The following is a 22,571-nucleotide window of genomic DNA, read 5'->3' as shown; positions in this document are numbered from 1 at the left end:
AAGGTCCATTGGAACATCTGCAGTCTACATATTTAGCATATGTGTTCCACATCAGCCCAAAAGATACGGAATTCTCACCAACTTGAAAAAAGGAACTATGCAATTTAAGATCTCTGGAAGGTGCTGGAATTGCTTTAAATGATGTAGTGGTTAGTATCCACAGGGTAGAGTTAAGATTAGCTTTTAGAAGTCCAAGGCAAGAGCTATCTCAGAACGGATGCGTGTGACAATATTATAGCAGCTCTAAGGACCCGAAAGCCCTATTCCGTGCCATATCCTTAAATAAATTATGACAGGTAATGTAAAGGCCCAGAGAAAGCATAATCTGATAGGAGAGCGGAGTGGACTATAGGAAGAAGGGAAGGAGAAGGGGCATCATGGACTAATCATAGACATGTAACGACAAGAGGTAAGGGACCAGATTGAGGAATTGAAGAAGAGGGAAGGGGAATGGCGAAAAATCAATATTACTGGAAGTTGGAGAAACCGTGTTCCTGCCATCAGTTTGGATTATCATGATAACAAAGCAAGTAACGTTATAATAATATTCCATTCAAACAACACAGAATAGTTGCACATTGCTACGACAGACGTGGATAGGTTTTCTTCACCGCGGGGAAAACTTGCTAGATGTGGTTAGGAGTTCGGAAATAAAGGGTATCTGTAGAAAATTCAGACGAGACATCGAACTTTAAAAAATGTATTAATATTAGCCAAACAGGTGTGAAGTTTTCACTGAGCCGGTTGTACGCCGTCCGAATCGATTTATTTTCTGCATTTGCAGCTCATCTGGAGAAGCCTGTACTGTCAGCTGACCGTGGTGACGGAGTCTATGTGTCTGGTGAAGTGATTATTTTCACTTGTGAAATAACGAAGAGTCTAGATTCGAACAGTAGATTTCTCCTGTACAAAGAGGGGGAAGATGTATCAATTGAACCCAGATATACTGAGCGAGACAACGCCACCTTTACTATCCATAAGACCATAAGACCATAAGACAAAGGAGCAGAAGTAGGCCATTCGGCCCATCGAGTCTGCTCCGCCATTTTATCATGAGCTGATCCATTTTCTCCTATTTGGTCCCACTCCCCTGCCTTCTCACCATAACCTTTGATGCCCTGGCTACACAGATACCTATCAATCTCTGCCTTAAATACACCCAATGACTTGGCCTCCACTGCTGCCCGTGGCAACAAATTCCATAGATTCACCACCCTCTGACTAAAAAAATTTCTTCGAATTTCTGTTCTGAAAGGGCGCCCTTCAATCCTTAAGTCATGCCCTCTCGTACCAGACTCCCTCATCATGGGAAACAACTTTGCCACATCCACTCTGTCCGTGCCTTTTAACATTAGAAATGTTTCTATGAGGTCTCCCCTCATTCTTCTAAACTCCAAGGAATACAGTCCAAGAGCGGACAAACGTTCCTCATATGTTAACCCTCTCATTCCCGGAATCATTCTAGTGAATCTTCTCTGTACCCTCTCCAACGTCAGCACATCCTTTCTTAAATAAGGAGACCAAAACTGCCCACAGTACACCAAGTAAGGTCTCACCAGCGTCTTATAGAGCCTCCACATCAGATCCCTGCTCCTATACTCTATTCCTCTAGAAATGAATGCCAATATTGCATTCGCCTTCTTCACTACTGACTCAACCTGGAGGTTAACTTTAAGGGTATCCTGTCCGAGGACTGCCAAGTCCCGTTGCATCTCAGAACTTTGAATTCTTTCCCCATTTAAATAATAGTCTGCCCGTTTATTTTTTTCTGCCAAAGTGCATAACCATACACTTTCCAACATTGTACTTCATTTGCCACTTCTCTGCCCATTCTTCCAATCTATCCAAGTCTCTCTGCAGACTCTCCGTTTCCTCAGCACTACCGGCCCCTCCACCTATCTTCGTATCGTCAGCAAACTTAGCCACAAAGCCATCTATTCCATAATCTAAATCGTTGATGTACAATGTAAAAAGAAGCGGCCCCAACGCTGATCCCTGCGGAACACCACTGGTAACCGGCAGCCAACCAGAATAGGATCCCTTTATTCCCACTCTCTGTTTCCTGCCAATCAGCCAACGCTCTATCCACGTATGTAACTTTCCCGTAATTCCATGGGTCTTATCTTGTTAAGTAGCCTCATGTGTGGCACCTTGTCAAAGGCCTTCTGAAAATCCAAATATACAACATCCACTGCATCTCCCTTGTCTAGCCTACTGGTAATTTCCTCAAAAAATTGTAATAGGTTTGTCAGGCAGGATTTTCCTTTAAGGAATCCATGCTGAGTTCTGCCAATCTTGTCATATGCCTCCAGGTACTCTGTAACCTCATCCTTGACAATCGACTCCAACAACTTCCCAACCACGGATGTCAAGCTAACGGGTCTATAATTTCCTTTTTGCTTCCTTGCCCCCTTCTTAAATAGCGGAGTGACATTTGCAATCTTCCAGTCCTCCGGAACCATGCCAGAATCTATCGACTTTTGAAAGATCATCGCTAATGCCTCCGCATTCTCCACAGCTAATTCCTTCAGAACACGAGGGTGCATTCCATCTGGTCCGGGATATTTATCTACCTTTAGCCTATTCAGCTTCCCGAGTACTTTCTCTGTCGTAATTGTGACTGCGTACACTTCTCTTCCCTGCCGGTATACTGCTGTCTTCCTCAGTGAAGACTGATGCAAAATACTTGTTCAGTTCCTCTGCCATCTCCTCATATCCCATTACATTTTCTCCAGCATCATTTTCTATCGGTCCTATATCTACTCTCACCTGTCTTTTACTCTTTATATACTTGAAAAAGCTTTTAGTATCCTCTTCGATATTATTTGCTAGCTTCCTTTCATATTAATCTTTTCTCTCTTAATGACCTTCTTGGTTTCCTTTTGTAAGGTTTTAAAAACTTCCCAATCCTCTCTCTTCCCACTAATTTTTGCTTCCTTGTATGCCCTCTCTTTTGCTTTAACTTTGGCTTTGACTTCACTTGTCAACTACGGTTGCAGCCTTTTTCCACTCGAAAATTTCTTCTTTTTTGGAATATACCTGTCTTGCACATTCCTCATTTCTCGCATAAACTCCAGCCACTGCTGCTCTGCTGTTTTTTCCCGCCAATGTCTCTTTCCAGTCAACTTTGGCCAGTTCCTCTCTCATGTCACTGTAATTTCCGTTACTCCACTGAAATACCGACACATCAGATTTCGGCTTCTCTTTTTCTAATTTCACAGTGAACTCAATCATGTTATGATCACTGCCTCCTAAGGGTTCCCTCACCTCAATCTCTCCAATCACCTCCGGTTCATTACACAATACCCAATCCAGTACAGCCGATCCCCTAGTGGGCTCAACAACAAGCTGTTCGAAAAAAACATCTCGCAAACATTCTACAAATTCTCTCTCTTGAGATCCAGTGCTGACCAGATTTTTCCAATCTACTCGCATGTTAAAATCCCCCACAATTATCATAACACTGCCCTTCTGACAAGCCTTTTCTATTTCCAGTTCTAATTTGTAGTTCACATCCCTGCAGCTGTTTGAAGGCCTATAAATAACTGCCATCAGGGTCCTTTTACCCCTGCTATTTCTTAGCTCAACCCATAAAGATTCTTCATCTTCCGATCCTATATCACCTCTTTCTAATGATTTAATATCATTTCTTACCAATAAAGCCACGCCTCCCCCTCTGCCTACCATCTTATCCTTCCGATACACCGTGTATCTTTGGACGTGCCACGCCTCCCCCTCTGCCTACCTTCCTATCCTTCCGATACACCGTGTATCCTTGGACGTTCAGCTCCCAGAGACATGTATCCTTTAGCCAGGTCTCAGTGATGGCCACAATATCATACCTGCCAATCTGTAGCTGTACAACAAGATCATCCACCTTATTCCTTATGCTGCGCGCATTTAAGTACAAAACCTTAAGACCAGTATTTGATACTTTTTGCTTTGATTTCACTGCAACTTTATTGCACTGCAACTCATCCCAATGGCTACAAATTTGCCCCATCACCTGCCTGTCTTTCCTGACATCTCTACTGCTCACTATCTTAGATTTATTTCTGTTTTCCCCTTCCTCAGCTCTACCATTGCGGTTCCCATCCCCCTGCCAAATTAGTTTAAACCCTCCCTAACAGCTCTATTAAACTTCCCCGCCAGGATATTGGTCCTCTTCGGGTTCAGGTGTAACCTGTCCTTTTTGAACAGGTTATACTTCCCCCAGAAAAGATCCTAATTATCCAAGAATCTGAAGCCCTGCCCCCTACACCAGTCTCTCAGCCACGCATTTATCTGCCTGATCCGACTACTCTTGCCCTCGCTAGCACGTGGCACAGGTAGCAATCCCGAGATTACTACCCTGGAGGTCCTGCTTCTCAGCTTCCTTCCTAACTCCTGGAAAACTCTCTTCAGAACTTCCTCCTTTGTCCTATCTATGTCATTGGTACCAACATGTACCAAGACAACTGACTGCTCACTCTCCCCCTTTAGAATATTCAGGACCCATTGGCCGGCTAGAAATATTCCAGTTGTGCTTACACATGCAATGTGCATGGGGGAAATGTAGAAACGGATAACAGTACAATAGAACGGATAAATATCGTAGGTGAGTTGACGTTTGTGGACTTATATATGTATGCTCCGCAATGGTGCACAAGGTGTGCAGAAAAATATTTGAAACGACAGACATAATCTGAAGATGTACAAGAATAACAAAACATACTTTCTATCAAGGACATTCGAACCTTTCTGCCTTCGCCAAGAGAGCAAATTGCGTAAGTCGAACCCTCTGCATTCATCCAGACATATGTTACACCCTGTCTCCAGGGAAGACTATTTTTGTTCGTAATATTTCAGACGGGAAGGTCGTAGACATGAGAAATATGCAAGTTCGCGGAACTATTATTGAATTCAGTTGACTTTATTTCTTACATCCTTCACATACATGAGGAGTAAAAGTCGTTACATTACGTCTCCGTCTAAATGTGCAGTGTGCCATCATAGTAATATATAATAATTTGTAATAAATAGAACAGTCATAGTAACATGTACTATATTAAAGAGGATGTTGTCTTACTCGCAGTATAATTCGACTTATTTTTAATACTTCCAGCTCCTCCAGAGAGGCCCCGACTGTCTCCTAATCGAGACGATAAAGTCTATGTGTCAGATGAACGGATCATTTTCACTTGTACACCACCTAACGGCCTGGATCCGATTTCAGACTCTCTGTTCTACGAACTTAAACAACAAACACCAGTAAAAAGCCAAAGTTATTCATGGCAAAGTAGTGAGGCTTTTAACGTCAAAGATACAAGTACCGGCATAAATGACTTCTACTGTGTTTATTCGCGCTTAATGCATGGGAGAAATGTAACGTCCGAGAGAAGTGAAACGGTGCGAATAACTGTCGTGGGTGAGTTTAATGTTTGTCCACTTAAGCTTATGTTGTATATATTGTTGCCTGCGAGTGACGGAAAACAGGCAGGGGTGATAAAGACCAGATTGAAATGTATTTTCACCCCGCCCTCTCATAGTCCTACCTGTCTTTGGCATGGACGTGTCGTCGTCAGAGTCATAGAGTCACAGAGCAGTACAGCACAGAAACAGGATCTTCGGCCTATCTAGTCCGTGCCGAAAGATTTAAACAACTTACGCAAATCGAACTTCACAGGGTCCATAGCCCTGTATACTCCTACCTTTCATGTGCCTGTCGAAACTTTGCTTAATCATTGAAATCGAACTCGCATGCAACACCTGAGCTGGCCTCTCGTTCCACCCTGTCACGACCCTGTGAGAGTAGAGGTTTCCTCTCACGTTCCCCCTAAATTTCTAACTTTCACTCTTAACCCGTGACCTCTAGTTGTGGTCCGTGCCAATCACAGTAGAAACAGCCTCCTGCATTTACCCTATCTATAACCCTCCTAACCCAATCGATCTTTCTGTATATCTCAGGTCATCTCGACCAGGAAGTATCCTTGCAAAATTTCTCGGTACTCTGGCAAACTTAATTATATTTTTTCTGTATGCAAGGGCCAAATCTGCACACACTATTCCAAATTGAACCATACCTGTCATGGTCCGGTGCGTGAAGTCAGCATTCCGATTCACGGTCCCGTCCGTGCACTCAGGACTCCGGGTCTTCCAGCCGTTCTTCGTTTGATTGAGTTAAGCATAGGCACCTGATTCCCATCTTGGGGCTTGGAATATAAGTAGCCTTGGGGTTGAGTGTGAGCTGCGGGTTTTGTCTTGTCAAGATCCCCTGCTGGTGGAAGGCCGGAGGGGCCACTTGCCATCGGTAGGCCGCGATTGGGGAGTCATCCCCACATGGAGCCTTCCTGTCAGTAGTCGGGGATGTCTTTGCGGTAGGGATCCGGCTGTTTCCGTAGCCAGCTGAGGTTGCTGGCCGAAATGAGACTCGGAGCTACCCCGGATGAGAGATGGAACTGTCAGTCGTTCTTTGGTGTTGTCCCTTCTTGTCCTTGCCTCCGTGGGGTAAGCCAGGCCGTTTTGCCGTTGCCCTGCGGGAGGGATCTGTCTTGTCTTGTCCTCGCCTCCGTGGGGTAAGTCAAGCCGTTTTCCCGTTGCCCTGCAGAGGAATCTGTCTTGTCTTGTGTTTGCCTCTGTTGGGTAGGTCCGGCCATTCTGCCGTTACCCGACGGGTGGCCCTGTCCCAACTTGCTGTGGAGAAAAAGTTGAGACCCGGCTTGTCTAAATATAAGTCCAGGCTCTATGTCTATGTTCTGTCCTGTCTCATTTTGGTGTCGTGTTAGAGATGAGTCCCGGCTTGTCGAAGGATAAGTCCCGGTTCTATGTTGATTTTCGGTTCCTAGTCTGTCTCTGAGCTCCAAGATTCCAAGCCTCGAAGGTCCCGCAGCCAAGCTCCAAAAACCCATTCCTCGACGATCCCGCAGCCAAGCTCCAAGAACCCAAGCCTCGACGACCCCGCAGCCAAGCTCAAGACCCAAGGCCCAGCATGCAGCCAAGCTCTAGTCCCAAGACTCCAGCCTGCAGCCAAGCTCAAGACCCATGACCGCAGCCTCAAACCTCAAGAGCAAAGACCCCAGCCTGTCTTCAAGCTCAGGCTTCTAGACCCCAGCCACGTCCTTTCCTGAAGCCATGTCATGTCCTTGCCTGGTTCTGTGGTTTGAGCCCGAGGCGAGACCCAGGTTCTGGGTCCTTGTCCCGTCTCGGGCTCGGAGTCCAAGCCTTGTCTCCTAGTCCATGGTTCCTCGTCTTGGTCCCGCTTTCCCTAGCCCAAGCATGCGCTCTTGTAACCCTGTTCCTAGCTTGTATCCTGTCACGTCCCTACTCCAGTCAAGTCCTGTTCCTTGTACTTCAGTCTCTGTGTCTCGCATTCGGGTCCGTTCCCAGTACCCCACTGTGACAACAACAACGTGTTAAATATCTTCAATAGAATATCCTATCTGAAGTACTCAGTTCAATGATTTATAAAAGTCCACATTTCCACACTTTCCGGTAGGACCCTGTCAAACTGTGACACTGAGTTCAGTGAATTATAGTCATGTATTCCCATATTTTTGCTTTCATTCCATTTCTCAGTTCTCGCCCGTTCACTGTGTGACACCTACCTGATAGATCCTATCGATCTACAATGAGTCGCATTTTTCTGCACTAAATTCCATCTACCATTTTCAGCCCATTTTTCCAGGTGGTCCAGATCCCATTGCAAGTCATGATGGTCATTCTCGCTGTCCACTGCACATCCAATTTCGATGTCATCCGCAACTTTGCTCATCCAGTTAATCACATTACCACATAGATTTCTTCTGTAGCAGGAAGGAGTACATGTATCAATTGAACCCAGATACACTTCTGAACGAGACAGCGCCACGTTTATTATAAGGGCTACACTAACCGGCTCGGAACATGCAGTATGCCTGGAAGAAATGTAAAATGGTAATAGTATAACCGTATAGATAAATGTCGTAGGTGAGTTTAACGTTATTCGATTTAACTATGTATAGTACGCAATGACGTCACATCTAGTCTCCACGGAAACCTATTTTTGTACATAATATTCCACAGTAGAAGGACATAGATATGAGAAATATGCAGCCCCTAGGAAATATTATTGTTTCATGCTACAGAGAATGTTCTCTTACTTGTCGGTTTTCCTCAGTCTAATTCGACTTATTTCTAATGCTTCCAGCTCCTCCAGAGAAGCCCCGACTCTCTCCTAATCGGGACGATAAAATCTATGTGTCAGATGAACGGATCATTTTCACTTGTACACCACCTAACGGCCTGGATCCGATTTCAGACTCTCTGTTCTACGAACTTAAACAACAAACACCAGTAAAAAGCCAAAGTTACTCATGGCAAAGTAGTGAGGCTTTTAACGTCAAAGATACAAGTACCGGCATAAATGACTTCTACTGTGTTTATTCGCGCTTAATGCATGGGAGAAATGTAATGTCCGAGAGAAGTGAAACGGTGCGAATAACTGTCGTGGGTGAGTTTAATGTTTGTCCACTTCAGCTTATGTTGTATGTATTGTTGCCTGCGAGTGACGGAAAACAGGCAGGGGTGATAAAGACCAGATTGAAATGTATTTTCACCCCGTCCTCTCATAGTCCTACCTGTCTTTGGCATGGACGTGTCGTCGTCAGAGTCATAGAGTCACAGAACAGTACAGCACAGAAACAGGATCTTCGGCCTATCTAGTCCGTGCCGAAAGATATAAACAACTTACGCACATCGAACTTCACAGGGTCCATAGCCCTGTATACTCCTACCTTTCATGTCCCTGTCGAAACTTTGCTTAATCATTGAAATCGAACTCGCATGCAACACCTGAGCTGGCCTCTCGTTCCACCCTGTCACGACCCTGTGAATGTAGAGGTTTCCTCTCACGTTCCCCCTAAATTTCTAACTTTCACTCTTAACCCGTGACCTCTAGTTGTGGTCCGTGCCAATCTCAGTAGAAACAGCCTACTGCATTTACCCTATCTATAACCCTCCTAACCCAATCGATCTTTCTGTATATCTCAGGTCATCTCGACCAGGAAACGTCCTTGCAAAATTTCTCGGTACTCTGGCAAGCTTAATTATACCTTTTCTGTATGCAAGGGCCAAATCTGCACACACTATTCCAAATTGAACCATACCTGTCATGGTCCGGTGCGTGAAGTCAGCATTCCGATTCACGGTCCGGCTGTTTCCGTAGCCAGCTGAGGTTGCTGGCCGAAATGAGACTCGGAGCTACCCCGGATGAGAGATGGAACCATCAGTCGTTCTTTGGTGTTGTCCCTTCTTGTCCTCGCCTCCGTTGGGTAAGTCAGGCCGTTTTGCCGTTGCCCTGCAGAGGGATCTGTCTTGTCTTGTGTTTGCCTCTGTTGGGTAGGTTCGGCCGTTCTGCCGTTACCCGATGGATGGTCCTGTCCCAACTTGCTGTGGAGAAAAGGTTGAGTCACGGCTTGTCTAAGTATAAGTCCAGGCTCTATGTCTATGTTCTGTCCTGTCTCCTGTTGGTGTCGTGTTAGAGATGAGTCCCGGCTTGTCGAAGGATAAGTCCCGGTTCTATGTTGATTTTTGGCTCCTAGTCTGTCTCTCAGCTCCAAGAACCCAATCCTCGACGATCCCGCAGCCAAGCTCCAAGAACCCAAGACCCAGCCTGCAGCCAAGCTCTAGTCCCAAGACTCCAGCCTGCAGCCAAGCTCAAGACCCATGACCGCAGCCTCAAACCTCAAGAGCAAAGACCCCAGCCTGTCTTCAAGCTCAGGCTTCTAGACCCCAGCCACGTCCTGTCCTGAAGCCATGTCATGTCCTTGCCTGGTTCTGTGGTCTGAGCCCGAGGCGAGACCCAGGTTCTGGGTCCTTGTCCCGTCTCGGGCTCGGAGTCCAAGCCTTGTCTCCTAGTCCATGGTTCCTCGTCTTGGTCCAGCTTTCCCTCGCCCAAGTATGCGCTCATGTAACCCTGTTCCTTGCCTGTATCCTGTCACGTCCCTACTCCAGTCAAGTCCTGTTCCTTGTACTTCAGTCTCTGTGTCTCGCATTCGGGTCCGTTCCCAGTACCCCACTGTGACAACAACAACGTGTTAAATATCTTCAATAGAATATCCTATCCGAAGTACTCAGTTCAATGATTTATAAAAGTCCACGTTTCGACACTTTCCGGTAGGACCCTGTCAAACTGTGACACTGAGTTCAGTGAATTATAGTCATGTGTTCCCATATTTTTGCTTTCATTCCATTTCTCAGTTCTCGCCCGTTCACTGTGTGAGACCTACCTGATAGATCCTATCGATCTACAATGAGTCGCATTTTTCTGCACTAAATTCCATCTACCATTTTCAGCCCATTTTTCCAGGTGGTCCAGATCCCATTGCAAGTCATGATGGTCATTCTCGCTGTCCACTGCACATCCAATTTCGATGTCATCCGCAACTTTGCTCATCCAGTTAATCACATTACCACATAGATTTCTTCTGTAGCAGAAAGGGGTACATGTATCAATTGAACCCAGATACACTTCTGATCGAGACAGCGCCACGTTTATTATAAGGGCTACACTAACCGGCTCGGAACATGCAGTGTGCCTGGAAGAAATGTAAAATGGTAAAAGTATAACAGTATAGATAAATGTCGTAGGGGAGTTTAATGTTTATGAACTTAACTATGTATAGTACCAATTATGTCTGATCTAGTCTCCACGGAAACCTATTTATTTAAATAATATTTCAGACTAGAAACACATAGATATGAGAAATATACAGCTCCTCGGAAGGATTATTATTCTATACTACAGAGAATGTTCTCTTACTTGTCGGTTTTCCTCAGTCTAATTCGACTCATTTTTAATGCTTCCAGCTCCTCCAGAGAAGCCCCGACTCTCTCCTAATCGGGACGATAAAATCTATGTGTCAGATGAACGGATCATTTTCACTTGTACACCACCTAACGGCCTGGATCCGATTTCAGACTCTCTGTTCTACGAACTTAAACAACAAACACCAGTAAAAAGCCAAAGTTACTCATGGCAAAGTAGTGAGGCTTTTAACGTCAAAGATACAATTACCGGCATAAATGACTTCTACTGTGTTTATTCGCGCTTAATGCATGGGAGAAATGTAATGTCCGAGAGAAGTGAAACGGTGCGAATAACTGTCGTGGGTGAGTTTAACGTTTGTCCACTTAAGCTTATGTTGTATGTATTGTTGCCTGCGAGTGACGGAAAACAGGCAGGGGTGATAAAGACCAGATTGAAATGTATTTTCACCCCGTCCTCTCATAGTCCTACCTGTCTTTGGCATGGACGTGTCGTCGTCAGAGTCATAGAGTCACAGAACAGTACAGCACAGAAACAGGATCTTCGGCCTATCTAGTCCATGCCGAAAGATATAAACAACTTACGCACATCGAACTTCACAGGGTCCATAGCCCTGTATACTCCTACCTTTCATGTGCTTGTCGAAACTTTGCTTAATCATTGAAATCGAACTCGCATGCAACACCTGAGCTGGCCTCTCGTTCCACCCTGTCACGACCCTGTGAATGTAGAGGTTTCCTCTCACGTTCCCCCTAAATTTCTAACTTTCACTCTTAACCCGTGACCTCTAGTTGTGGTCCGTGCCAATCTCAGTAGAAACAGCCTACTGCATTTACCCTATCTATAACCCTCCTAACCCAATCGATCTTTCTGTATATCTCAGGTCATCTCGACCAGGAAACGTCCTTGCAAAATTTCTCGGTACTCTGGCAAGCTTAATTATACCTTTTCTGTATGCAAGGGCCAAATCTGCACACACTATTCCAAATTGAACCATACCTGTCATGGTCCGGTGCGTGAAGTCAGCATTCCGATTCACGGTCCCGTCCGTGGACTCAGGACTCCGGGTCTTCCAGCCGTTCTTCGTTTGATTGAGTTAAGCATAGGCACCTGATTCCCATCTTGGGGCTTGGAATATAAGTAGCCTTGGGGTTGAGTGTGAGCTGCGGGTTTTGTCTTGTCAAGATCCCATGCTGGTGGAAGGCCGGAGGGGCCACTTGCCATCGGTAGGCCGCGATTGGGGAGTCATCCCCACATGGAGCCTTCCTGTCAGTAGTCGGGGATGTCTTTGCGGTAGGGATCCGGCTGTTTCCGTAGCCAGCTGAGGTTGCTGGCCGAAATGAGACTCGGAGCTACCCCGGATGAGAGATGGAACTATCAGTCGCTCTTTGGTGTTGTCCCTTCTTGTCCTCGCCTCCGTGGGGTAAGTCAGGCCGTTTTGCCGTTGCCCTGCAGAGGGATCTGTCTTGTCTTGTGTTTGCCTCTGTTGGGTAGGTCCGGCCATTCTGCCGTTACCCGACGGATGGTCCTGTCCCAACTTGCTGTGGAGAAAAGGTTGAGTCACGGCTTGTCTAAGTATAAGTCCAGGCTCTATGTCTATGTTCTGTCCTGTCTCCTGTTGGTGTCGTGTTAGAGATGAGTCCCGGCTTGTCGAAGGATAAGTCCCGGTTCTATGTTGATTTTTGGCTCCTAGTCTGTCTCTCAGCTCCAAGAACCCAATCCTCGACGATCCCGCAGCCAAGCTCCAAGAACCCAAGACCCAGCCTGCAGCCAAGCTCTAGTCCCAAGACTCCAGCCTGCAGCCAAGCTCAAGACCCATGACCGCAGCCTCAAACCTCAAGAGCAAAGACCCCAGCCTGTCTTCAAGCTCAGGCTTCTAGACCCCAGCCACGTCCTGTCCTGAAGCCATGTCATGTCCTTGCCTGGTTCTGTGGTCTGAGCCCGAGGCGAGACCCAGGTTCTGGGTCCTTGTCCCGTCTCGGGCTCGGAGTCCAAGCCTTGTCTCCTAGTCCATGGTTCCTCGTCTTGGTCCAGCTTTCCCTAGCCCAAGTATGCGCTCATGTAACCCTGTTCCTTGCCTGTATCCTGTCACGTCCCTACTCCAGTCAAGTCCTGTTCCTTGTACTTCAGTCTCTGTGTCTCGCATTCGGGTCCGTTCCCAGTACCCCACTGTGACAACAACAACGTGTTAAATATCTTCAATAGAATATCCTATCCGAAGTACTCAGTTCAATGATTTATAAAAGTCCACGTTTCGACACTTTCCGGTAGGACCCTGTCAAACTGTGACACTGAGTTCAGTGAATTATAGTCATGTGTTCCCATATTTTTGCTTTCATTCCATTTCTCAGTTCTCGCCCGTTCACTGTGTGAGACCTACCTGATAGATCCTATCGATCTACAATGAGTCGCATTTTTCTGCACTAAATTCCATCTACCATTTTCAGCCCATTTTTCCAGGTGGTCCAGATCCCATTGCAAGTCATGATGGTCATTCTCGCTGTCCACTGCACATCCAATTTCGATGTCATCCGCAACTTTGCTCATCCAGTTAATCACATTACCACATAGATTTCTTCTGTAGCAGGAAGGGGTACATGTATCAATTGAACCCAGATACACTTCTGATCGAGACAGCGCCACGTTTATTATAAGGGCTACACTAACCGGCTCGGAACATGCAGTGTGCCTGGAAGAAATGTAAAATGGTAAAAGTATAACAGTATAGATAAATGTCGTAGGGGAGTTTAATGTTTATGAACTTAACTATGTATAGTACCAATTATGTCTGATCTAGTCTCCACGGAAACCTATTTATTTAAATAATATTTCAGACTAGAAACACATAGATATGAGAAATATACAGCTCCTCGGAAGGATTATTATTCTATACTACAGAGAATGTTCTCTTACTTGTCGGTTTTCCTCAGTCTAATTCGACTTATTTTTACTGCTTCCAGCTCCTCCAGAGAAGCCCCGACTCTCTCCTAATCGGGACGATAAAATCTATGTGTCAGATGAACGGATCATTTTCACTTGTACACCACCTAACGGCCTGGATCCGATTTCAGACTCTCAGTTCTACAAACTTGAACAACAAGCACCAGTTAAAAGCCTATATAATAGATGGCAACGTAGTAAGGCTTTTAACGTCAAAGACACAAGTACCGGCATAAATGACTTCTACTGTGTTTATTCGCGCTTAATGCATGGGAGAAATGTAATGTCCGAGAGAAGTGAAACGGTGCGAATAACTGTCGTGGGTGAGTTTAACGTTTGTCCACTTAAGCTTATGTTGTATGTATTGTTGCCTGCGAGTGACGGAAAACAGGCAGGGGTGATAAAGACCAGATTGAAATGTATTTTCACCCCGCCCTCTCATAGTCCTACCTGTCTTTGGCATGGACGTGTCGTCGTCAGAGTCATAGAGTCACAGAACAGTACAGCACAGAAACAGGATCTTCGGCCTATCTAGTCCGTGCCGAAAGATTTAAACAACTTACGCACATCGAACTTCACAGGGTCCATAGCCTTGTATACTCCTACCTTTCATGTGCCTGTCGAAACTTTGCTTAATAATTGAAATCGAACTCGCATGCAACACCTGAGCTGGCCTCTCTTTCCACCCTCTCACGACCCTGTGAGAGTAGAGGTTTCCTCTCATGTTCCCCCTAAATTTCTAACTTTCACTCTTAACCCGTGACCTCTAGTTGTGGTCCGTGCCAATCACAGTAGAAACAGCCTCCTGCATTTACCCTATCTATAACCCTCCTAACCCAATCGATCTTTCTGTATATCTCAGGTCATCTCGACCAGGAAGTATCCTTGCAAAATTTCTCGGTACTCTGGCAAACTTAATTATATTTTTTCTGTATGCAAGGGCCAAATCTGCACACACTATTCCAAATTGAACTATACCTGTCATGGTCCGGTGCGTGAAGTCAGCATTCCGATTCACGGTCCCGTCCGTGGACTCAGGACTCCGGGTCTTCCAGCCGTTCCTTGTTTGATTAAGATAAGCATAGGCACCTGATTCCCATCTTGGGGCTTGAAATATAAGTAGCCTTGGGGTTGAGTGTGAGCTGCAGGTTTTGTCTTGTCCAGATCCCCTGCTGGTGGAAGGCCGGAGGGGCCATTTGCCATCGGTAGGCCGCGATTGGGGAGTCATCCCCTCATGGAGCCTTGCTGTCAGTAGTCGGGGATGACTTTGCGGTAGGGATCCGGCTGTTTGCGTAGCCAGCTGAGGTTGCTGGCCGAAATGAGACTCGGAGCTACCCTGGAGGAGAGATGGAACTGTCAGTCGTTCTTTGGTGTTGTCCCTCCTTGTCCTCGCCACCGTGGGGTTAGTCAGGCCGTTTTACTGTTGCCCTGCAGAGGGATCTGTCTTGTCTTCTGTTTGCCTCTGTTGGGTAGGTCCGGCCGTTCTGCCGTTACCCGACCGATGGTCCTGTCCCAACTTGCTGTGGAGAAAAAGTTGAGTCCCGGCTTGTCTAAGTATAAGTCCAGGCTCTATGTCTATGTTCTGTCCTGTCTCCTGTTGGTGTCGTGTTAGAGATGAGTCCCGGCTTGTCGAAGGATAAGTCCCGGTTCTATTTTGATTTTCGGTTCCTAGTCTGTCTCTGAGCTCCAAGAACCCAATCCTCGACGATCCCGCAGCCAAGCTCTAAGAACCCAAGATCCAGCCTGCAGCCAAGCTCAAGCCCCAAGACCCAGCCTGCAGCCAAGCTCATGTCCCAAGACTTCAGCCTGCAGCCAAGCTCAAGACCCATGACCGCCGCCTCAAACCTCAAGAGCAAAGACCCCAACCTGTCTTCAAGCTCAGGCCTCTAGACCCCAGCCACGTCCTGTCCTGAAGCCATGTCATGTCCTTGCCTGGTTCTGCGGTCTAAGCCCGAGGCGAGACCCAAGTTCTGGGTCCTTGTCCCGTCTCGGGCTCGGAATCCAAGCCTTGTCTCCTAGTCCATGGTTCCTCGTCTTGGTCCCGCTTTCCCTAGCCCAAGTATGCGTTCTTGTAACCCTGTTCCTTGCCTGTATCCTGTCACGTCCCTACTCCAGTCAAGTCCTGTTCCTTGTACTTCAGTCTCTGTGTCTCGCATTCGGGTCCGTTCCCAGTACCCCACTGTGACAACAACAACGTGTTAAATACCTTCAACAGAATATCCTATCTGAAGTACTCAGTTCAATGATTTATAAAAGTCCACGTTTCGACACTTTCCGGTAGGACCCTGTCAAACTGTGACACTGAGTTCAGTGAATTATAGTCATGTGTTCCCATATTTTTGCTTTCATTCCATTTCTCAGTTCTCGCCCGTTCACTGTGTGAGACCTACCTGATAGATCCTATCGATCTACAATGAGTCGCATTTTTCTGCACTAAATTCCATCTACCATTTTCAGCCCATTTTTCCAGGTGGTCCAGATCCCATTGCAAGACATGATGGTCATTCTCGCTGTCCACTGCACATCCAATTTCGATGTCATCCGCAACTTTGCTCATCCAGTTAACTACATTATCACATAAATTAGAAGCAACAACGTAACCAGCACCGATGTATGCGGCAATCCACTAGTCACAGGCCTCCAGTCAGAGAAACTACCATTTAGTACCACTCTCTGGTTGTCGAATAAAACCAAGGTCAAATCCAATTTATTGCCTCATGTTAAATGCCAAATGACTAAAAATTCCTGACTAAATCCCTTACGGAACTTTGTCAAATATCTTGCTGAAGTCCATGTGGACAACATGCACTGACGTGCCTTAATCAACTGTCCTCGTAACTTACTCAAGGAACGTGATAATATTGGTTACGCACGACTTATCTCGCGCGATGCCAGGCTGACTAACCTTCATCAGTCCGTCTATCAAATGTTCATATATCGGATCCCCAAGAATGCTTTCCAATATATTTCCCTCTACTCGTCCTCTCACCGACCTGTAATTTCCTGGTTTCTTTTTAAGTCTTTTCTTAAACAGCGGAAAACATTCACAATCCTCCAAGCCTCTGGTGTCTGACCTGTCGCTAAGGATGATTTAAACATCTCTGCTAGTGCCTCCAAAAATTCAGCACTTGTCTCCCGCAGCGACCAAGGGAACATACTTCCAGGCCCTGGGGATGTATCCATCCTAATTTGCCTCAAGACGGCAAACGCCTTGTGGTCTGCTACCTGTACAGGGTCCATTACGTTGATGCCATTTTTTCCTGTCTTCTGTAAACTCTGTATCCATCTGTGGAGTAAATTCAGATGCAAAAAAATTCATTTAAGATATCTCACATCTCTTTTGACACCGTGCGTGATGTCATTCTGATTTTCCAGTGGATCAATATATCCCTTGCAATTCTTTTGCTCTGAAAATAGTTTTAGAAGCCAAAAGATTCTCTTTCACCATTTCCGCGTAAGCTAGGCCTTGTCTTCTTTTAGAGTCCCAGATTTTTTTTAAGTGTCCTCTTGCATTTCTCGTGCTCAGTAAGCAACTGGTTTCTTCCTTTCTGCGTATACCTGCAATGCACCTCCTCTATTACTTAACCAGGATCTCAATATATTTTGATTATGCCCACATGTGAACGGAGTCTATGCGTCTGGTGAGGTTATCTCTTTCAATTGTGAAACAATGAAGAGTCCAGCTTCGAACGTTAGATTTCTCCAGTACAAAGAAGGGGCACGCGTATCAATTGAACCCAGATACACTTCTGATCGGGACAGCGCTATGTTTACTATAAGGGCAACATTAACCGGCTCGGAATACTACAACTGTGGTACACATGAAATGTGCCTGAAAGAAATGTAAAATGGTAAAAGTATAACAGTATTGGTAAATGTCGTAGGGGAGTTTAATGTTTATGAACTTAACTATGTATAGTACCAATTACGTCTGATCTAGTCTCCACGGAAACCTATTTATTTAAATAATATTTCAGACTAGAAACACATAGATATGAGAAATATACAGCTCCTCGGAAGGATTATTATTCTATACTACAGAGAATGTTCTCTTACTTGTCGGTTTTCCTCAGTCTAATTCGACTTATTTTTAATGCTTCCAGCTCCTCCAGAGAAGCCCCGACTCTCTCCTAATCGGGACGATAAAATCTATGTGTCAGATGAACGGATCATTTTCACTTGTACACCACCTAACGGCCTGGTTCCGATTTCAGACTCTCAGTTCTACAAACTTGAACAACAAGCACCAGTTAAAAGCCTATATAATAGATGGCAACGTAGTAAGGCTTTTAACGTCAAAGACACAAGTACCGGCATAAATGACTTCTACTGTGTTTATTCGCGCTTAATGCATGGGAGAAATGTAATGTCCGAGAGAAGTGAAACGGTGCGAATAACTGTCGTGGGTGAGTTTAACGTTTGTCCACTTAAGCTTATGTTGTATGTATTGTTGCCTGCGAGTGACGGAAAACAGGCAGGGGTGATAAAGACCAGATTGAAATGTATTTTCACCCCGCCCTCTCATAGTCCTACCTGTCTTTGGCATGGACGTGTCGTCGTCAGAGTCATAGAGTCACAGAACAGTACAGCACAGAAACAGGATCTTCGGCCTATCTAGTCCGTGCCGAAAGATTTAAACAACTTACGCACATCGAACTTCACAGGGTCCATAGCCTTGTATACCCCTACCTTTCATGTGCCTGTCGAAACTTTGCTTAATCATTGAAATCGAACTCGCATGCAACACCTGAGCTGGCCTCTCGTTCCACCCTCTCACGACCCTGCACACACTATTCCAAATTGAACCATACCTGTCATGGTCCGGTGCGTGAAGTCAGCATTCCGATTCACGGTCCCGTCCGTGGACTCAGGACTCCGGGTCTTCCAGCCGTTCCTCGTTTGATTGAGATAAGCATAGGCACCTGATTCCCATCTTGGGGCTTGGAATATAAGTAGCCTTGGGGTTGAGTGTGAGCTGCGGGTTTTGTCTTGTCAAGATCCCCTGCTGGTGGAAGGCCGGAGGGGCCATTTGCCATCGGTAGGCCGCGATTGGGGAGTCATCCCCTCATGGAGCCTTGCTGTCAGTAGTCGGGGATATCTTTGCGGTTGGGATACGGCTGTTTGCGTAGCCAGCTGAGATTGCTGGCCGAAATGAGACTCGGAGCTACCCTGGAGGAGAGATGGAACTGTCAGTCGTTCTTTGGTGTTGTCCCTCCTTGTCCTCGCCTCCGTGGGGTTAGTCAGGCCGTTTTACTGTTGCCCGGCAGAGGGATCTGTCTTGTCTTCTGTTTGCCTCTGTTGGGTAGGTCCGACCGTTCTGCCGTTACCCGACCGATGGTCCTGTCCCAGCTTGCTGTGGAGAAAAAGTTGAGTTCCGGCTTGTCTAAGTATAAGTCCAGGCTCTATGTCTATGTTCTGTCCTGTCTCCTGTTGGTGTCGTGTTAGAGATGAGTCCCGGCTTGTCGAAGGATAAGTCCCGGTTCTATTTTGATTTTCGGTTCCTAGTCTGTCTCTGAGCTCCAAGAACCCAATCCTCGACGATCCCGCAGCCAAGCTCTAAGAACCCAAGACCCAGCCTGCAGCCAAGCTCATGTCCCAAGACTCCAGCCTGCAGCCAAGCTCAAGACCCATGACCGCAGCCTCAAACCTCAAGAGCAAAGACCTCAGCCTGTCTTCAAGCTCAGGCCTCTAGACCCCAGCCACGTCCTGTCCTGAAGCCATGTCATGTCCTTGCCTGGTTATGTGGTCAGAGCCCGAGGCGAGACCCAGGTTCTGGGTCCTTGTCCCGTCTCGGGCTCGGAGTCCAAGCCTTGTCTCCTAGTCCACGGTTCCTCGTCTTGGTCCCGCTTTCCCTAGCCCAAGTATGCGTTCTTGTAACCCTGTTCCTTGCCTGTATCCTCTCACGTCCCTACTCCAATCCAGTCCTGTTCCTTGTACTTCAGTCTCTGTGTCTCGCATTCGGGTCCGTTCCCAGTACCCCACTGTGACAACAACAACGTGTTAAATACCTTCAATAGAATATCCTATCTGAAGTACTCAGTTCAATGATTTATAAAAGTCCACGTTTCGACACTTTCCGGTAGGACCCTGTCAAACTGTGACACTGAGTTCAGTGAATTATAGTCATGTGTTCCCATATTTTTGCTTTCATTCCATTTCTCAGTTCTCGCCCGTTCACTGTGTGAGACCTACCTGATAGATCCTATCGACCTACAATGAGTCGCATTTTTCTGCACTAAATTCCATCTACCATTTTCAGCCCATTTTTTCAGGTGGTCCAGATCCCATTGCAAGTCATGATGGTCATTCTCGCTGCCCACTGCACATCCAATTTCGATGTCATCCGCAACTTTGCTCATCCAGTTAACTACATTATCACATAAATTAGAAGCAACAACGTAACCAGCACCGATGTATGCGGCAATCCACTAGTCACAGGCCTCCAGTCAGAGAAACTACCATTTAGTACCACTCTCTGGTTGTCGAATAAAACCAAGGTCAAATCCAATTTATTGCCTCATGTTAAATGCCAAATGACTAAAAATTCCTGACTAAATCCCTTACGGAACTTTGTCAAATATCTTGCTGAAGTCCATGTGGACAACATGCACTGACGTGCCTTAATCAACTGTCCTCGTAACTTACTCAAGAAACGTGATAATATTGGTTACGCACGACTTATCTCGCGCGATGCCAGGCTGACTAACCTTCATCAGTCCGTCTATCAAATGTTCCTATATCGGATCCCCAAGAATGCTTTCCAATATATTTCCCTCTACTCGTCCTCTCACCGACCTGTAATTTCCTGGTTTCTTTTTAAGTCGTTTCTTAAACAGCGGAAAACATTCACAATCCTCCAAGCCTCTGGTGTCTGACCTGTCGCTAAGGATGATTTAAACATCTCTGCTAGTGCCTCCAACAATTCAGCACTTGTCTCCCGCAGCGACGAAGGGAACATACTTCCAGGCCCTGGAGATGTATCCATCCTAATTTGCCTCAAGACGGCAAACACCTTGTGGTCTGCTACCTGTACAGGGTCCATTACGTTGATGCCATTTTTTCCTGTCTTCTGTAAACTCTGTATCCATCTGCGGAGTAAATTCAGATGCAAAAAAATTCATTTAAGATATTTCACATCTCTTTTGACACCGTGCGTGATGTCATTTTGATTTTCCAGTGGATCAAGTTATCCCTTGCAATTCTTTTGCTCTGAAAATAGCTTTAGAAGCCAAAATATTCTCTTTCACCATTTCTGCGTAAGCTAGGCCTTGCCTTCTTTTAGAGTCCCAGATTTTTTTAAGTGTCCTCTTGCATTTCTCGTGCTCAGTAAGCAACTGGTTTCTTCCTTTCTGCGTATACCTGCAATGCACCTCCTCTATTACTTAACCAGGATCTCAATATATTTTGATTATGCCCACATGCGGACGTAGTCTATGCGGCTGGTGAGGTTATCTCTTTCAATTGTAAAACAACGAAGAGTCCAGCTTCGAACGTTAGATTTCTCCAGTACAAAGAAGGGGCACGTGTATCAATTGAACCCAGATACACTTCTGATCGGGACAGCGCTACGTTTACTATAAGGGCAGCATTAACCGGCTCGGAATACTACAACTGTGGTACACATGAAATGTGCCTGAAAGAAATGTAAAATGGTTAAAGTATAACAGTATTGATAAATGTCGTAGGGGAGTTTAATGTTTATGAACTTAACTATGTATGGTACCAATTATGTCTGATCTAGTCTCCACGGAAACCTATTTATTTAAATAATATTTCAGACTAGAAACACATAGATATGAGAAATATACAGCTCCTCGGAAGGATTATTATTCTATACTACAGAGAATGTTCTCTTATTTGTCGGCTTTCCTCAGTCTAAATCGACTTATTTTTAATGCTTCCGGCTCCTCCAGAGAAACCTCGACTATCTCCTAATCGAGAGGATAGAGTCTCTGTGTCAGATGAATTGATCATTTTCACTTCCACGCGTGCTAACGGCCTGAATCCGATTTCAAGCTATCTGCTCTACCAAGACGGGCTACAAAGACTAGTAAAAACCCGATATGCTTCATGGCAAAGTAGTATGATTTTAACATCAGAGATACAAGGACCTGCATAAATGACTTCTATTGTATTTATTCGCGCTCGATGCATTCGAGAACTGTAATGTCCGAGAAAAGCGAAACCGTGCGAATAACTGTAGTGGGTGAGTTTAATGTTTGTCGATGTAAGGGTATGTTGTGTGTATTGATGCCTGCGGGTGATGGAAAATAGATAGGAGTGATAAAGCCCAGATTAAAATTTACTTTCACTCCCGCCCTCTCATACTCCCTCCTTTCCTTGGCATGGGCGTATCTTCACCTGATTCATAGTGTCACAGAACAGTACAACACAGAAACAGGACATTCAGCCTATCTAGTCCGTGCCGAAAGATTTAATCGGCTTACCCACATCGACCTTCATATGGTCCATAGTCCTCCATACTCCTACTTTTCATGTACCTGTCGAAACTTCGTTTAATCATTGCAATCGAACTCGCATGCTCGAAGGACCCGAATGGCTTATTCCACGCCATATCCCTAAATAAAAAATGTATTTCAGCTAGATGGAAAGATTAAGGGCTGAAGAAATGGGAATCTTGTAGGAGGAGAGTGAACTATGGGAGAATAGTTGTGACAATATTCCATTCTGACAAAACAGAATGATTGCACGTTTCTGCAGTAGTTAAAAAGTGAAACAGCTAAGCACGACACTGTTTCTTGACATTAGGATCAAGTGTCCGTATTGATGTCTGCGCTTGTTAGAATAGTATTTGGGCGGCCAAATGTCATCTAATGATGAATTCCTT

At 45.7% G+C, this 22,571-nt stretch overlaps 1 protein-coding gene and 2 pseudogenes across 3 annotated transcripts in view; 2 read left to right on the top strand and 1 right to left on the bottom strand.

Moving 5' to 3' along the window:
* The window catches only part of LOC134338864 (histone H2A type 1-like), a 597,857-nt pseudogene that overhangs the window by 439,602 nt on the left and 135,684 nt on the right, over positions 1–22,571 (bottom strand).
* LOC134339083 (histone H2A-like) overlaps positions 1–22,571 on the top strand; it is a 211,734-nt pseudogene that overhangs the window by 102,308 nt on the left and 86,855 nt on the right.
* The window catches only part of LOC134339077 (uncharacterized), a 54,633-nt gene that overhangs the window by 10,556 nt on the left and 21,506 nt on the right, over positions 1–22,571 (top strand). For all 3 annotated transcript variants that reach the window (XM_063035379.1, XM_063035380.1, XM_063035381.1), the window contains 5 exons: positions 5,105–5,407; positions 8,165–8,467; positions 10,825–11,127; positions 13,744–14,046; positions 17,827–18,129. In XM_063035379.1, coding sequence (XP_062891449.1) covers positions 5,105–5,407; positions 8,165–8,467; positions 10,825–11,127; positions 13,744–14,046; positions 17,827–18,129 — 1,515 coding nt within the window. The remainder of the gene's footprint in view (positions 1–5,104; positions 5,408–8,164; positions 8,468–10,824; positions 11,128–13,743; positions 14,047–17,826; positions 18,130–22,571) is intronic.

The sequence above is a fragment of the Mobula hypostoma genome, chromosome 28, assembly GCF_963921235.1.
Source record: "Mobula hypostoma chromosome 28, sMobHyp1.1, whole genome shotgun sequence".
Taxonomy (NCBI): domain Eukaryota; kingdom Metazoa; phylum Chordata; class Chondrichthyes; order Myliobatiformes; family Myliobatidae; genus Mobula; species Mobula hypostoma.
This window is presented reverse-complemented; position numbering and strand designations above follow the sequence as displayed.